This window comes from Suricata suricatta, chromosome 15 (assembly GCF_006229205.1).
Source record: "Suricata suricatta isolate VVHF042 chromosome 15, meerkat_22Aug2017_6uvM2_HiC, whole genome shotgun sequence".
Lineage (NCBI taxonomy): Eukaryota > Metazoa > Chordata > Mammalia > Carnivora > Herpestidae > Suricata > Suricata suricatta.
Window position 1 is genome coordinate 41769685 of NC_043714.1, and position 18356 is coordinate 41788040.

General features: G+C 39.2%; 1 protein-coding gene across 1 annotated transcript in view; it reads right to left on the reverse strand.

The window, feature by feature from the left end:
* Window positions 1-18356, reverse strand: part of NIPAL2 (NIPA like domain containing 2) — a 78694-nt gene that overhangs the window by 48810 nt on the left and 11528 nt on the right. Inside the window, exons 2-3 of the mRNA XM_029923741.1 lie at window positions 6728-6796; window positions 5502-5673 (exon numbers count right to left, since the gene is read on the reverse strand). Coding sequence (XP_029779601.1) covers window positions 5502-5673; window positions 6728-6796 — 241 coding nt within the window. The remainder of the gene's footprint in view (window positions 1-5501; window positions 5674-6727; window positions 6797-18356) is intronic.

Sequence of the window (18356 nt, forward strand, 5' to 3'; positions counted from 1 at the left end):
ACATATCAGATAAAGGGCTAGTATCCAAAATCTACAAGGAACTCACCAAACTCCACACCCAAAAATGAATAGTCCAGTGAAGAAATGGGCAGAAGACATGAACAGACACTTCTCCAAAGAGGACATCCAGATGGCCAACAGACACATGAAATAATGCTCAGCATCACTCATCATCAGGGAAACACAAATCAAAACCACAATGAGATACCACCTCACACCAGTCAGAGTGGCTAAAATGAACAAAGATGCATTCTCTAATTGTAGTTAGACCTGAAAGAAATCTGCCCTTCAGCCTCTCCGAAGTTAGTTAGCAAGTAAACAAAAGTGATAGGAAGCCAGAGCAAGAAGACAGAAAGTTACACACACATCTTTGGCTGCCGTGCTTTTCCTCTGACAAATTCCTGTGTCTGTTTTACTTTTTTAACGTTTATTCATTTTTAAGAGACAGAGACGGAGTGTGAGTGGAGGAGGGGCAGAGAGAGAGGGAGACACAGAATCTGAAGCAGCTCCAGGCTCTGGGCTGTCAGCACGAAGCCTGATGTTCCATGATGAACCCATGGACTGCGAGATCATGACCTGAGCTGAAGTTGGACACTTAACCGACTGAGCCACCCAGGCGCCCCTGTTGGTTTTTTAAAAAATGTATTTTGTTTTGGTAGGTTGTTTGGAAATTCTGGTATTTTCCAACATGTTTTGGTAGGAAATATACAGGAGAGTCAGGGGTAATTGCTGCTCAATGGCTGAACTAATGAGCTGTGAGGATCCTACTTTTCTGCTCTCCGAAAATGAACCATTATTGGGGCACCTGGGTGGCTCAGTCAGTTAAGTGTCCGGCTTTGGCTCAGGTTATGATCTCACAGTTCATGAGTTCGAGCCCCACATCAGGTTTTGTGCTGACAGCTCAGAGCCTAGATCCTGCTTCAGATTCTGTGTTTCCCTCTCTCTCTCTCTCTGTCCCTCTCCCACTCATGCTCTGTCTCTTTTTCTCTCAAAAATAAATAAAAATTAAAAAAAATTAAAAAAACGAACCATTGCATGGATGAGAACAATGAAAAGCATTTCTTAAACTGGTTCTTCAATTTTAGAAAATGTAATCATCAGCCATCTTTTGGGGGCATGGCGTAAGATGCCCTTCTAAAGAATGTGCTTTGTTCCTATGTTATACTAATAATTATACATCACAGTGACAGTTGCTAGTGTTGTCACCATGTCAAACACCACAGTATGTATCCAACACTGTTCTTAGATGTTTGTGTTTACACTGCTTTTCCTCAGGACAACTTCTGAGGTAAGAACTCCTTATTTTTTATTTTTAGGTAATCTTGATACATGGCATGGGGCTGACACTGCAACCCTGAGCTCGAGAGTCACATGCTCCCTGGACTGAGCGCACCAGGCACCCCTAAGGTAAGAACTCTCTTTATTTCAACTTCACAGGGTAGGGATCTGAGGTGTGAACCTGTTTACACAACTTGTGTGAGGTCACAGAGCTTTCCAGTGGCAGAGCTCAGATTTGAACCCTGGCAGTGTAGCCCCAGAGCTCATGTTCTAGACCATTCAACTGCTCTGTCTTGTTGGAACAAATATCCAGCCTAGGCTGGAGATGAAACTGAGAAATTACCATTAGGCTTTTTAAATTAATGGAAACACAAACACAAGTCAACATCTCAAACCAACCACACTGCTGGTGTGACTAGCATATTAGTCAGAATGAGCATTTGGACCTATTCTCCAGGGAGAAAGACCTTCAGGGAGAAAGTGTAAGGTGATGCAAGAATACTAGGGCTCTGACATTCTCAGAAAGCTAGACCCAGTTCTGGGCATTTAGATGTGCCAGGATCATTCCCCATTATTCAATCCTTAAGACTCAGGCAGGCTAGATAACTCACCAGTGCTAGGCAGTGGAGACTAGAGAATTATTAATATGAGCACTGCCTTAAAAATTCCCTAAAGGGTTTTTGCAGAACTGCTCTCCTTTTTCTTGAGTCAGAGAGAGAGAGAGAGAGAGAGAGAGAGAGAGAAGCGAGGGGCGGGGGGGGGGGGGGAAAGGAGAGAATCCTAAGCATTATTATTATTCTTATTTTTAATTTCTCTGAGTATGGAAATGGGCTGGCGCTGAGCAAGCCTGACGTGGGGCTCAATCCCACAGCCCTGAAATCATGACCTGAGCCAAAATCAAGAGTCAGATGCTCAACTGACTGAGCCACCCAGGTACCCCAGAACTACTGTCCTTTGGGAATGCTTCACCTAAAAATATTTTGTGGTCAGTAGGTTCCAGAAACCTGGCCTACTGCATCTGCCTCTGAGAGGCTGACAGTGTGCCCAGAGACCCTACACTGGTGAAACCTGGCTGACACCGAAAACCCAGTATTGCAGAAATCTGTTCGATTATGGAGCTCTTTGTTTCCTAGAACGCCTTTGGAACCGAGGGTAAAACTAATGCCTGCAGAGCACTGCTTCAAGGTGAGCCGGTCAGCGAGGGGCGGCAGAAGGCAGGGGAAGGGGGAGCAAGGGGACACCCCAGAGGCTCTGGGCCAGGCCTGCGGGAAGAGCACCAGCTGAAGCAGCCATGATGCTTCCCGTGGTGTTCCTTATATACTAGTCCTGAGAGCAATCTGTTCAGCTGAACTCCCAAAGGCGAAAGGAATTTTGGTTAGGTAACTCAGAACAGCAGGTCTGACTATTAGCAGGCCTGCCATATTGTGCGTAGTGAGATTCCAACACGTGATTATCCACAGGCGTCTCCCCTCACTTCCGGGAAGGAAGTGTTGGTGTGAACCAGGTCACCTCAGCAGAGGGAGGAAGATGGAAGAAAGTCCCGACCCTTCATCTGGACTCAGAATTCAAGTTTTTTTTGTTTTTTTGTTTTTAGTTGTTCTGGATTTTAATTTTCTTTCATTCTTTTTTTTTTAATTTTAAAAGTAACAAAAGATAGAAGACAGACCAGAAAAGAATATGCAATCTTGCATCCCATGCAGCATTGCAACATACAATTTCTTGTTATTGTTTTTTTTTTTTTAACTCAGAAGGAAATTTTTATTTATTTCACGAATCTCCCAAGAAATAATAGAGGAGGGGGGAATGTTCCAGCACAGAAAAGTGTGGACACTCTTCTGCCTCATCTGTAGACAGAGCCATATGATATGGCTATTTTAAAATATTCTCCTTTTTGTTTCAGGTCCTTTACTGCTTCTAGAATCTTTATCAGGAATCTCTGGATGGTAGGGGTTTGTTCTGGGGGCATATTCCCAATCACCAGAGGTCCACAACCCACCCACGACCCTTCTCAATAACCTAAATGCAGCACAGGAATGCTGTGGAAATATTACTCATGAGCATATATTAGTTTGCAAAGATTGTAACGTCAGAAATGGTTTGTATTTGAGGCTATAAGTTTACTTCTTTGAACCATTTTATGGGCAGAGAGGGAGGTTGCTAAAGAGACTGTAACATTGAAATATTAACTGGGGCTAAAAGCACAAAAAGAATGTAGCCTTAAGAAAGATCCCTCTGGTAAGCCAGTGGGCTCAGAGTTTGAAGGTGAGTGGACTGGCCCCACAGGAGACTTGGGGAGAACAGGACACTAAAGTGAGTGGGAAAACTTAAGCTTCCTATTATTAATGAGAGCTTTGAGCAAGTCAGGCTAAGATGAGCAGCCTCACAGGCAGATTCGCTGAAGGGCTGGGAAGGGTATCAAGGTGACCTTAATCTCTGGCAACTTCCAAATTCTCACTTTAGGTCCCACAGAGCTCGGCTACACTTCATTTCTGGGACATCTCCTGCCATTACAACAAATCCAGCCACACTCCCCTTTCCTTGAGCTAGCTGGACCAGCTCTCGTTTTCTTGTTCCCAGAAAAAAGGAGTCCCAGGACTAAGTGACTCGAGATAACTGCAGAATTTCAACTGAGTGTACCAAGCCTCCTCAGGTGTCTGTTTATGTTCCTGGATGCTTTTTTGTCTACTTCATGGAAACCAAGCATAAAGCAAAACAAGAAACAAAGATAAAAACCAGCTCTAAATGTACAGTCATTATGAAGAATAACACAACGTTTTCAGAATAACTGGGATCTGTGGAGGTCCCAAAGGTGACAATATAACTAGATCTTTTATCTATTATTTCTCAGATTTTGAGAAGAAAAAAAAGAAATCCACAATGTCCATGTACATGGTATGTGTAGCAAAAATGAAGATATACTAAAATTGTTCATTTTATCGGGATGTTAAAAATGGTAAATGATTACATAAATTGTGTGCCTATTCGGAGTAGTAACAGTATGGCAATTTTAACTGAACAATTTCTAGAAAGCTAAAAAAGTATTCTTTGCTAAATTTTCTACTATAGTACACCACAAAAGTATTTTAAGTAAGACATTTTGAATGATTAAGAAGGAGAAACTACTTTCAAAACAAAATAAAGTTCTCTTTGGATGTACATTATTTGGGTTTAAACTATGCTTTCATTAGAACATCATATTTTTAGAAGAAATATTAAAATTGGGACACATGAGCACATCTTATGCTTTTGATCTAGATGTTACCGGACAAAAACCATCAACTTGTTTCTATTTCAGTGAAGGTTTCAAATTCACGGATATTTAGAAACATGTCGTTTCCATAGCAGCAAATAAAGAGTAAAACTATAAAGATTTTTATTGATTTTAACAAGGCTTAGAAAATTTATCCATCTTTTTATCAGTGATTTTTGCTCTTTTTTTTACTCTATAGCAACATCTCACATTCTCTTTTCTAGATATATTTAGTAAATCATATAAATTTTGAAAAATAGGTTAATTGTGACATGACTGTACAATTACACATTCTTTTGGTAATGTAGAATAACCAGTATTTAATTCTTAGTGTAAAAGAGATATTAAACTATGGAGTCAAGATGAGGCATCAAATGCTCTAACAACATGCTACGTCAATTTAACACATGAATAAAATACAACATAGTACAAATGCTTTTAGATAACTCATTAATGATTTAAAAAGCATGGTATAATGTTTGCTGTTACTGTTAATTTATTAAGAAGCAGACACTGGGGCGCCTGGGTGGCTCAGTCGGTTAAGCCTCCGGCTTCGGCTCAGGTCAGATCTCACGTTCGTGGGTTCGAGCCCCGCATCAGGCTCTGTGCTGACAACTAGCTCAGAGCCTGGAGCCTGCTTCCGGTTCTGTGTCTCCCTCTCTCTCTGACCCTCCCCCTCTCATACTCTGTCTCTCTCTGTATCAAAAATAAATAAAACATTAAAAAAAATTAAAAAAAAAGAAGCAGACACTGGAAACGAGGCTTTCAAACATCAGTGTTTTTCAGGGTTAATGGAGCAGCATGACAGTGAAATCAGATAAGCGAAATCAGCAGTATAACTGTTCCAAATTAGCCTCCTAAGAAAATAGGACTTTGTTCTTTCATTCGCGTGTTGTTTAAGTTGTATGTTTTTCTGCCAACTATTCTGATATCGAAAGCTTTCTATTTGTCAAAACACAAAGAAATGACTCACCTGTAACAGACATACAGCCTAACGGAGCAATGAGGGTAATGGGGGCAAATCCGTAGGCTGCAAAGTTGCCCATCTCCCCCAAGGCCATGAGCACGGCCCCGGCCCACCACAACACACTCTTGAAGTATGGCCTTGGGTGTTCCTGGTGTGCCAACTGGACATGAGAATATTTCTGGAAGTAGATCAGAATGCAAATAAGAAGATATCTCTACCCAATTAAAACTTGCCCTAAAATTTTTTGGTCCTCTGCATTTGCATCATGGCGTTTTCGTTTATCTGCAGATTATTACAGAGGAATTACTATGGCTTTCTGCTTGTTCCACACATATTAACTGCAGAAGTAACTCCCATTGATGGAGAATTTGGGGGAGGAAAGGGCCTTCTTGTATAGTAATGTTGCTTAATTCTCATAACTGTAAAATCGGTATCAGTCTTGCTCTCTCAAGAGGAGAAGTATGTTTAGGAGTTAAGTGTCTTAACATTACTTTCAGAACATCAAAAAAGTTCAGATGTCAAAACAAACATTCAGGAAATAAAAATAATAAGTTACTAAAGAAAAGTCCTTTGAAAATGGATTCAAATGTATGAGTCAAAGTAGCTACCACAATAAGCATCGCAAGGCGGAATGCTTTGATAGCAGGGGGTTGGGGTGGTAGATGCTTACTTATATCTGGTTTGAGTATTTCTTTGTATTTGAAACATATACATTCATGGCCATTATATATAGCCCAATTTCCTTACTGATTTTATGACAACTGAACTTGCTTTCTTATAATAAGTTTATACAGTTCTAGATTATGTTTGCTTTCTTATAATAAGTTTATACAGTTCTAGATTATGTTTAAAAACTTAAAAAATAACAAAAGTACTAGAAGAAAACACAGAACATTAAAAATAAATTTTGATTGATGCCAAGACTATGAACACCTTTGGTATAAATTTGTAGTAAACATTTGCAAGCTACTAAGGCACCTTGCCTAGGATATGCAATACTACTAAGATGCCCACAATAGCATTCAATTTCTTTTACAATCAAAAGAAGAAAAAAAAAAGAACGCAATCCAACCTAAGATATATGTGTCTTTATGTCAATGAGATCATAAAATATAATGGTTTAGATTTTTTGTGGAGGAAGGATTCTGAGAGGGCAAAAGTGCCTGCGACACCCTCAGGTCATAATGTGTCCCTGGATTAAACTACAGTTAGAAAAACAAGCTATTTCTTACCTGAATGTTTAGGGAAATACTGATTACCAAGTTTCCTAAAATGGCCAGCAAAACTCCCAAAAGGTGAATCTGTGAAAGAAAATGTTTTCTTTTTTCAATAACACTTGTAAGATATTTATTAAAACTATCCCCTCCCCACAAAACAGCAAAATTTAAATTAAGTTGATACATTCATTCATTGGTTCATTCACTCAGCAAATATTTACTTAGCACCCATTCGCCAGGGTCATTTGGGTTATGAATAGTGGTTTTGTCAGGATTTGTTTTTTTTCACTTTAGTCAAATATTATTCTTTAGAAGTAGCTCAATCCTTTATGGAATTCTCTACATATTTGTTTAATTCACTAAAATAAAGAAAATAGCAGGTTCTGACTTTTTCTGAGGTGCTTCTTATGTATCTTTCTGTCAATTTTCCTTAGCATCCCTCTGACTGGGGTGTTCACTGCTTCAAGTATGGACGGTATAATGGTTTCCTATTTGGTCTCCCTCTCTCCTTTCTCTTAATATATTCTGGAGGACTGTGGTATGAAAGAAAGATCACTGGCCTTGGAGTAAAGGATGAGTCTGAGATTCAGATCTGCTACTTTCTTTTTTTTAATGTATATTTTTTGAGAGAGAGCGAGCGAGCACAAGCAGAGGAGAGAGGCAGAGGGAGGAAGGGGGGGAGAGAGAGAGGGAGGGAGGGAGAGGGAGAGAGAGAGAGCGAGTGAGCGAGCGAGCGAGCGAGAGAGAGAGAGAGAGAGAGAGAGAGAGAGAATCTTAAACAGGCTCCACGCCCAGCACAGAGCCTGATGTGGAGTTTGATCTCATGACCCTGAGATCATCACCTGAACTGAAATCAAGAGTCGACCACTCAACCAACTGAGCCACCCAGCTGCTCCAGATCTGCTATTTTCTAACAGGTAACTTTGAGCAAATTATTTCAGCTCCCTCGCCTCAGTAAACAAGAAGATATTGAATAAGATGTTTCCAAAATCCCTTTCCCTCTAAAGTTCTATGATCTCCATTGGAGACAGACTGCATTTTCCCATTACTTCTCTGATCAAGAACCCACAGTGTTTCTCTACAGTCAACCACATTGAATATAAAACTACTTTACCAGCTTCGCATAAGCTGTCCTCATTCTGACCATACAACTGTGCACAGAATACTTAATATATTCTCTACCTCAAGTACCTGGTCCATGACACTCCCAGTCAGTCCTGATTTTGCTCCTGTCTCTCCTCTATCCTAGAGAAAGGAGCACCCTTCCTCAGCCCATTCCAGTCTTACTTCCCCCTCCTGGCTTGCTGAGGTCCGCCTCCTTGAGACCCACTCAGACCACCACAGCCCAATCTTGCTTTCTCACACTCTACATGGTAAGTGCCTTTATTTCTTCTCTTATATTGTCATGTGCATCGTTAGGTTCTATGAAGAGAGGGCAAATTGTCTGAGGGAAGAGAATCATGTCTTAGGCTTCTCTTGGATCTCTTCCATTATCTATTTTATAAAATTAAGGGCTCTTAAAAAATACTTGCTGGAAAAAGTATATAATGGTTTAAAACAAGAACTAAAAAGAGATTAAAAAATGAGTGCTTAGGGCTCCTGGTGGCTCAGTTGGTTAAATATCCAACTTTGGCTCAGCTCGTGAGTTCGATCCCCACATTGGGTTCTCTGCTGTCAGCAGAGAGCTTGCTTTGGATCTTCTATCCCCTTCTCTCTCTGCTCTTCCCCCACTGGTTCTCTCTCCCTTTCTCTCTCTCTCAAAATAAATAAATAAACTTTAAAAAACATAAGTTTTTACACAATGTTGAAAATGTTTACTTCAAAAGATGCACTTCCTGCTCCTATCAAGGTAGTGTCATACCTTCTAGCAGTGTGAATTAGCAACGGTATCAGGGATCTTCTCCCTTCTTTTTCTACAGTACACAGCTCCTAGCTGGCTTCAAATTCCAAGGAGTTATTTGAATTTCAAATGAGCATTAAACCACAAGGAACTCTTTTCAGAATGCAAAATGCCTTTGAAGTTTTACAACTTTATTATATGCGCTGAAGTGAAATTCAGTGTTCTTAAATATGAAGCAGAAAAGTTGAAAACCCATTTAATAGTTGATATATAATATCCATAGCCTTTAATCAGTTAAGAATGTTCTTTTCCTAATAAAGGCATTTGGCCATAATTTTGATCACTACTCCTCATGGGGAAAAATCGTATCATAATTGTGCTATTCCCATGCTTTCAATGTATAATCGAATGCACTTGGCAGTAATCAGGAAAATAAAGTTTCATAAGAACTTTGGGATTGAATGGATAATTGTGAAATCTTCCATAATTATAACAGTAAATTATAGAATAGAAATAACTTACTTCAGTACTTTAAATCATTCGCTGAATAGTTTGAACACCACCAGGCTGAGTGTTTAAAAACTGGTAGCAAGATTTGGCAATGATTTCTTGGATATGAGAACAAAAGCACACACACCAAAAAAAAAGAATAGATAAGCTGGGCTTCATCAAGATTAAAATCTTGTGTGCAACAAAGGACGCTATTAACAGTGAAAAGGCAACCTACACAATGGGAGAAAATATTTGCAACTCATGTATCTGATAAAGATTGATATTTTCACAGATATACAATTCAATGAAAAATTCAACTCTTAAAATTCAACAACAAAATTAACAACCCAAATAAAGATGGGCAAAGGACTTGAATAAACATTATCCAATGAAGATATAAAAATGGCCAAGAAGCACATGAAAAGATGTTCAATAGCACTAATTACTAGGGAAATGCAAATCAAAATCACAAATGAGTACCATCTCACACTCATTAGGAGAGCTATAATAAAAAACAAAAACAAAAAACAGGGGTGTCTGGGTGACTCCGTCTGTTGAGCACCCAACTCTTGTTTTGGCTCAGGTCACAATCACAGGGTTGTGGGATGGAACCCTGTGTTGAGCTCCGCACTGAGCGTGGGGCCTGCTTAAGAGTCTCTCTCTCTCCCTCTGCCCCTCTCCCTCACTCATCCTAACAAACAAACCAGAAAATAACAAGTGTTGGAAAGGGTGTGGAGAAACTGGAACCCTTGTGCACTGCTGACAAGGGTATAAAATGGTGCAGCTGCTGATCATACACCACATACAAGAATTAACTCAAAACCAAAGCCTTAAGAGCCCAAACTCTGAAATTCTCAGAAGAAAGCATGAATAAGTATTTATAATCTTGATTCGGCCATGGATTCTTACAGATATCAAAGTCATAAGCAATGAAAGAAAAATAATTGGGCCTTATTAATATTAAAAAGTTTTGTGTTTCAAAGGACACTAGCAAGAAAGTGAAAAGACAACTCATAAAGTGGGAGAAAATATTTGGAAATCATATATCTGATAAGAGACTTGTCTCTAGAATTTATAAAGAACTCTTACAACTCAATAACAAAAAGAAAAAGAACCTAATTAAAGAAGGGCAAAGGATCTGAATAGCCATGTCTCCAAAGAAGACAAATGGCTAACAAGCACATGAAAGGATGGCAACATCATCAGTCATCAGATAATGCAAATGAAAAACACAGTGATATATCACTCGACACCGAGTAAGATGGCTGTGATCGAGAAGTCAGATGATAACAAGTGTTGGCGAGGATGCAGGTCAACCAGAAGCCTCACACACTGCTGATGGAAATATTAAATGCTGCGGCCACTTTGGAAAGACAGTCTGGCAGGTCCTCAAAAATTTAAGCATGGAACTTCCATTTGACTCAGCAATTACACTCCTAGGTATATATCCAAGAGAAATGAAAACATATCTACACAAATACTTGTATACAAATGTCCATAACAGTATTATTCATAATACAGCCAAAAGTGAAAATGACTTAAATGTCTATCAACTAATGAATAAACAAAATGTAGTATATTCACACAATGGAATATTATTATCCATAAAAAGGAACGAAGCGCAGATATGTACTACAACCTGGATGAACCTTGAAAATTTTCTGCTATGTAAAAGAATCTAGTCATAGAAGACCACATGTTAAAGGATTCCTTTTATATGAAAGGTCCAGAGTAGGCAAATCTATAAATAGAGAAAGCAGATTAGTGGTTGCTTCGGGCTTGGGGAGGATGCAAGGCTTGGGGATGACAGCCAAAGTGTGGAAGGTTTATTTTCTTTTCTTCTTAATTTATTGTCAACTTAGCTAACATACAGTGTAGTCTTGACTTCAGGAGTAGATTCCCATGATTCATCACTTACATACAACATCCAGTGCTCATCAGAAGTGCCCTCTTCAGTGCCCATCACCCATTTTCCCTGCACCCCCACCCCCACCTCATCAACCCTCAGTTTGTTCTCTGTATTTAAGAGTCTCCCATGGTTTGCAACTTAGTTTTCCTTCCCTTCTCCTATGGTCTGATGTTAAATTTCTCAAAATTCCACCTATGAGTGAAAACCTATGATATCTGTCTGTCTCTGACTGACTTCACTTAGCATAATACCCTCCAGTTCCACCTACATTGTTGCAAATGGCAAGATTTCATTCTTTTTCATTGCTGAGTAGTACTTCATTGTATATATACCACATCTTCTTTATCCATGCATCAGTTGATGGACATTTGGGCTATTGTTGATAGCACTGCTATTAACATTGGGGTACATGTGCCCCTATGAATCCGCACTCCTGTATCCTTTGGATAAATTATTAGTAGTGCTATTGCTGTGTCACAGGGTGATTCTACTTTTAATTTTTTGAGGAATTTCCACACTGTTTTCCAGAGTGGCTGCACCAGTTTGCTTTCAATGGTGGAAGGTTTCTTTTCAGGATGGTGAAATTATTCTAAAGTTGATTGTGGCGATGGACCCACAACTCTGTAAATGTACTAAAATCCAGCATTTTTACAGCATTCAGAGCTATATGCTACATTAATTACATTTCAATGAAGTTGTTACAAACAACTTTTACTTTTTTTTTTTTTTTTGGCCCAGAGAAAGAAAATGCTCCCAATGTAGCTAGCTCTCTTACAGTCTCTTTTCCGTTCCAGAGAAGTTAACTTTTTTCTGAAGTTGGTTTAGATCAATTTCTTTCCTTCCTGGATTTGCTTTTATTATCTTTCTTTGCTGAATTTTTTCCATCTTCATTTAGACTCTTACCACATTAGCTTTTCCTCTCTTCCTATGTAATAGTACATGCGGGTGCAGCTGTCCATGTCCCTTTAATATGCCCTCGGTTTTAGCGCCATGCATACTTTGGGCATGCACAGTTTCCATTGGCATTTAGTTCTAAATATTTCATAATTGTTTTATCTGAGCCTTATATGATTCAGAGGTATGTACTTTAATACTTCTAAATGAATGAAGATGTTAGTCATTGCTTTCTTACCAATTTCTAATGTTATTGAGTTGTGGGCAGAAAATATGCTGTGTGTAGATTAACATTTGCTTTCTCACCTAGTATATGGTGTAAAGTGAAATTTGTTTTGTGATCTAATAGTGTATGGTCAAGTTTTATAAGTATTCCATGCATGCTTGAAAATAAAGTAATCTTAAAAATGTTTATTTATTTTGAGAGAGAGAGAGACAGACAGAGCATGGGAGGGGCAGAGAGAGAGGGAGAGAGAGAGAATCCCAAGCAGGCTCTGTGCTATCAGTACACAGCCTGATGCGGGGCTTGAATCCATGAACTGTGAGACCATGACCTGAGCAGAAATCAAGAGTTGGATGCTTAACTGACTGAACTACCCAGGAATCCCTGAAAAGAAAGTATTTTTAATTGTTCGGTTAACATATTTTATATAGTTTTTCTGAATCCATCCATCCATCTACCAATCTCCATTAATTCATTGCTCAAATCTTTGATAATAATTTCAGACTGCTTTGTCCATCCATTGCCAATATAGGTATATTAAAAATCTAACTAAACATGGATGTATCTACTTTCCTTTTAAATATATTGAATTTTGCTTTATATATTTTAAGGCTATGGTGTTAGGTATATAAAAGTTCAGGATTGTTTTATCTTTCCAGCTACTTATTGCTTCTATAATTATATATTGACACTTTTAATTTCAATAATGTTTTCACTTTAAAGTTTATTTTATCTGATATGAATATAATGTAGCTGCTTTCTTTGGATATTTGCCATGTTCTGTATCACTCTACTTTCAACATTTCTGTGTCATTATATTTAGTCAGGTCTCTTATACACTAAAATAACTGAATTAAAAAATAACCTGAGATTTTCTCTTAAATGGGAAGTTTAGTCCATTTTACTTATTATGACTACAAATATATTTTCACTTGTTTCTACCATCTTTTTTTTGGTCTTTGCAGTTATTTTACTTTTTCTTTGCTTTCTAATTTCTCCTTTCCGGAATCTTATTGGATTGATTGAGCATTGTTTACTTTTTTCTCTCCCCTACTCTTTTGGCTAGGAAGTTAAACATCTTATTTATATATTTTTTAGTAATTAGTATGTCTTTAAAACTTTTTATTTTGAAGTAATTATTGACTCACAGTAGGCTTCAAACAAATGTGAAGCTAGATCCTGAGCCTTTCCCCCCAGCCTCCCCTCGCAGATCATATTTTACATGATTATACTAAAACATTGAAATCAAGAAACCACAATTGGTAAAGATCTTGTTCAGATTTTACCAGCTATACTAGCACTTGTGTGTGTGTGTGTGTGTGTGTGTGTGTGTGTGTGAGAGAGAGAGAGAGAGAGAGAGAGAGAGAGAGAGAAAGATTCTCCTCTGTACCACCATCATAAGATTCTCTTGTTACCCCTTTATTGATACACCCATCTTCTTCCCTCCCCAACCCTAACCTGTAGCAACCATTAATATGTTCTTTATCTCTAGAATTATGTTAATTCACAAATGCTACATACATGGAAACATGCAGTTTATAAATTTTTTGAAATCAGCATCAGCCTGGAGGTTCATCCAGGTTATTGGATCAATAGTCTGTTCCTTTTTATTTCTGAGGAGTATCCCATGGTTTGGATATACCACAACATATTTAACCATTCACCCACTGAATGACATTTGCGGAGTTCCCAGTTTTGGGCTGTAAGAATAAAGCTGCTATGAACACTGTGTACAAATTCTGCATGAAAGTAAATTCATTTCTCGGGGATAAATGCCAGAAGTGTAATTGGTGGATCAAGTGGTAAGCCCATTTTAAGTTTGAAAAGAACTGCCAAACTACTTTCCAGAGTGGCTGTACCATGTTACGTTCCCAACAGCAATATGTATGAGTCATACAGTTTCTCTAGCATTAAATCTATCATGCATTCTTGACATAAATTCCAGTGTTAATCAACATCCCATCCTTCTGAACATTATCAAAACTTCGTTTTAGCTACAGTCCCTTCACTCCTCTCTCACCTCACATGTTCCTGATGGGCCAGTACTTCCCCCTGTCTCTATATCCCCAAATGAGTCACTGTTATAATTACTTCATACGACCACTATATGCTCACTTGTCCATGTCTGTCTACTTCTTTGCTCATCACTGTTCTTTTAAAAAACAGAGCTTTATTGAGATATAATTCACATACTTTCATGTTCACCCTTCTAAAGTGTACAATTGGACAGTTTTTTAGAACATCCAGACTTCTCCAACTATCACCACCATCTTGATTTCAGAACATTTCCCTCACTCCCCAAAACAAACTCCACACCCATGAGCAGTCACTTTCCATTCTCTCCTCCCCTCAGTCCCTGGCAGCCACTAATTTACTTTCTGTCTATGTGGATTTGCCTGCTGTGGACATTGTATATACATGGACTCATACAACATGTGACTTTTTGTGGCGGGTTTCACTTTAGCGTGCTGTTGGCAAGGCTTACTATGCTGTAGCATGTATCAGCATGTACCGGGTATGTAGAATGCATCATTCCTTTGTATGGCTAGGAAATATTCCCGTGTAAGGATATACCACATCTTACTGATGTATTCACCAGATGGCAGACAGCTGGGTTGTTTATACTTTTTGCATATTACATTCTTGTATCTTTTCTTTTGGGTTCAATGTCCTTCCTGAATAAAACTTTAGTAGATCTTGAGAGAGAGAGAGAGAGAGAGAGAGAGAGAGAGAGAGAGAGAGAGAAGGAGAGGAGAGGAGAGAGGAGGGGAGGGGGAGAGAAGAGAGAGAAGAGGAAGGGGGGGAAGAGAGGAGAGACGAGAGGAGAGGAGAGGAGAGGAGAGGAGAAAGAGACAGACAGACAGACAGTACATGCTGCAGGGCCAGAGAGAGAATCTTAAGCAGGCCCCATGCCCAGCACAGAGCCCAACATGAGACTCGATCTATAACTGTGAGATCATGACCTGAGTCAAAATCAAGAGTTAGATGCTTAACCAGCTGAGCCATCCAGGTGCCCCAAGCAGCTCTTTCAGTGAAAGCTTTGAATTCCAGTTCTCTCTTATTCTGCAAAAATCTTTCTGTCATCTTTCCCTTTGAGTACAGGAATACAGACTGGCAGTCACTTCCTTCAGTGCTCTGGTGACATCATCCCGTTGTCTCCTGGCCCTTGTTGTTGAGGAGCAGGTTGTCAACCTAATTGTTGCTCCTTTGCAGGCAGTCTGTTATTTTTCTCAGGATGCTTTTAGACTTGTCTTTGTCATTGGTTTTCAGCAGCTTCACTACCATTCTTCTTCTTAGGACTCCTGCTTCCTCAATTTGAGGACTCCTGTCTTTCATCTATTGAGTTAAGTTCTTAACAATCATCTCTTTGAATGTCATCTTCCTTTTGTTCTATTTCCTCCACATGGAAACTCCTGTTACCAGCATGTGAGACTCTTAAATGCTATTCTCCTTGTTTCCTAAAATATCATATTTTCCAACTCTTTTTCTGTATACTGAATTCTGAATAATTTCCTCAGATCTGTTTTCTAGGTCCCTCCTCTGATTTAAGTCTTTATATACTTCTATGTCTACATATATTAGACTGTACTGTGATGATTTTGAGTCTGGCGCCTTAGCCCGCTCGGCCATCCTGACACCTGTACTGTGATGATTTTGTACAAATTCATTTCCTCTCTAGCTCTAAGCTCCTTGAGGGTAGAGCTGTGACTTAGCAACTCATTTTGGTAACCCTAATGACTAGTATAGGAACTGGCACAAAGAAGCCTTTAATAAACAAATGCCATTTGAACTGATTATAAACTGTCTAGAGATAGTATATTTTGGCCTTTGGTCCTAGGAAGATCTCAAAGAAAATATTTTGTAATCAACTAGTTTGAATATACCAAGCTCTCAGTTTTTGTGAGAACACAAGCTGGCCCTAGAACTCAGATTTCAACAATTAAGAGTTTCTACTACTGTACACTAAAAAGCTGCTTGCTAACTTTAAAAATCTAGTTAATTCCTATTATACAAAGAACAAGATGTAGGTACAAAGCAGATGTCAGAAACAGTTTTCTGATAACACTCAATACAAAGTGGTATATCTTATTCTTCATTTTTCTGAAACCTTACCTAATTATTCAAGGTTAATTGCATACTCATTAAATTCATTTCACACATAATTGTAAATAATAGTAATGCAGTAAATCCTCATTAATGTCCCTAATTGAAAGAGAGGGAAACTTCAAATCTGCAGTGTTCTTTTTTTTTAAAAGATTTTTTTAAAATGTTTTATTTATTTTTGATACAGAGAGAGACAAAGCATGAGAGGGGGAGGGTCAGAGAGAGAAGGAGACATAGAACTGGAAGCAGGCTCCAGGCTCTGAGCTAGCGGTCAGCACAGAGCCCGACGCGGGGCTCGAACCCACGACCATGAGATCTGACCTGAGCCAAAGCCGGAGGCTTACCCGACTGAGCCACCCAGGCGCCCCAAATCTGCAGTGTTCTTAAAAGAAGATGATTAAATTACCTTCAAGACCAAACAGTAACTTGAAGTAACCAGTATTAAGTGCTGTTTCTAATTAGAGGCTCTGGTAAATGTGCCCTAATGGCTATAAAATCCTCATCTGTGGGGCGCCCGGGTGGCTCAGTCAGTTAAGTGTCAGAGGTTGGCTCTGGTCATGATCACATGGTTTGTGGGTTCGAGCCCCGCGTCAGGCTCTGTGCTGACAGCTCAGACAGAGCCCAGAGCCTGCTTCGGATTCTGTGTCTCCCTCTTTCTCTGCCCCTTCCCTGCTCACTCACTCTAAAAAATGAATTAAAATGTTTAAAGAATTTTAAAAAAAAACCTCATCTGCAATCAGGAGTATCATTTGCATATAGTGAGCAGGCCCTTATAAACTTGCCTCATAAATTACAGGTGTCTAGTTTGCATCATTATTTTATTCAGAGTGTCATGTTTTCTAGCATTTTAGAATTACTGGAAGTTTAGATCTCTTCTCCTTTCTCTACCCCCTTTCTCCCCTCACTGATCCGGAGACTGGTCAGGAAAGAGGACAGAGGGCCCGAGAACGAAAGTGACTCGTGCAAAGTCACACAGCTAGAAGCTTGCAAATTTTGGCAGCAAGGCACCCAGCCCATGTCTGAATCACTATTTCGGTTGCGCTAGGCTAGACAATGTCAATTTACTACAGTTTCAAAATTAGCAGAGTCTGCTTCTTTTCCTCAGTGCAAGTAAAGCAAAGCAAAGATAATAGTCCAAAGGAAAGGTTGCTCCACACTTAGAAATGCAGTTAGAAGTGCAGGCCGGACGCTCAGAAAGATGCCCTTAATGCGTTCAGTGCTCACTCTTGTCACCACTGTAGCTAAACTCCTGACTTTTCTAGGATGTCTTGGCAAACAGATGGTGGGAGCTACAGCGAGCAATTTATCTGGAATGAGATTCAAAATACCAGCGCTGATAAGTATCAAGGATGTTTTTGTTTTATCTGGAAGAACAATCTTCTATCCTACCTTTTGTGCCAGAGGGTTCTTCAGAGATTTTGCATAAAGTTATTGACCTCTAATCCATGGATGGGGGTGGTTTGGCCGGATGGACGTAGGATGTAACAGGGGTATGTGGAATTGGTAATGGTCTGTCTCAGTTCTGGCTTTGAACTCAAACATATTCCTGGCTTTGCTTCAAAACATAAATTTAGAATCAGAACCCAGTGGAGCTAGTGCACGGTTCAAAGGAACCACGGATTGAGGGCTAGTTTTGAACACTTAATAGTTGTATTCACCTTGCAGCTGGAATAAGGCTTTCTCTCCTGTTCCAAGCAGTAAAATATGCCTGAACATGCAAACACGACAGATTGAGTTTTTAGTACTGGAAATATCACAGATTGAGTGATTTACATCAACTAATCCCTGTATGAATGACCGTGAAGAGCCCAAATCTACAAGGGGATGACATGTGTCAAAAATGGGTGTTCAGTTCACCGTGTTGCATGGGAAACTCTTAGGAATGAGCTGGAGCTGTTCTGCATTTGCAGTTTGTAAACAGGTAGACAACGACCTCATCTCTAGAACAGTTAGAAAGGGACAGGACAATACCCAAATTCTTAGTAATACTTCGTAATACTTAAGTATTAGGGGTGAAGACTCATAATGTATACAACTTACTTTCAAATGGCATATTATAATATAAAGTTACACATACACACACACACACACACAGAACAAATAAATGTTTCACAATGTTAACAATTGGTGAATCCCCAGGTTAAGGACATGTGGTGTTTATTGTTCTACTCTTCCTAATTTT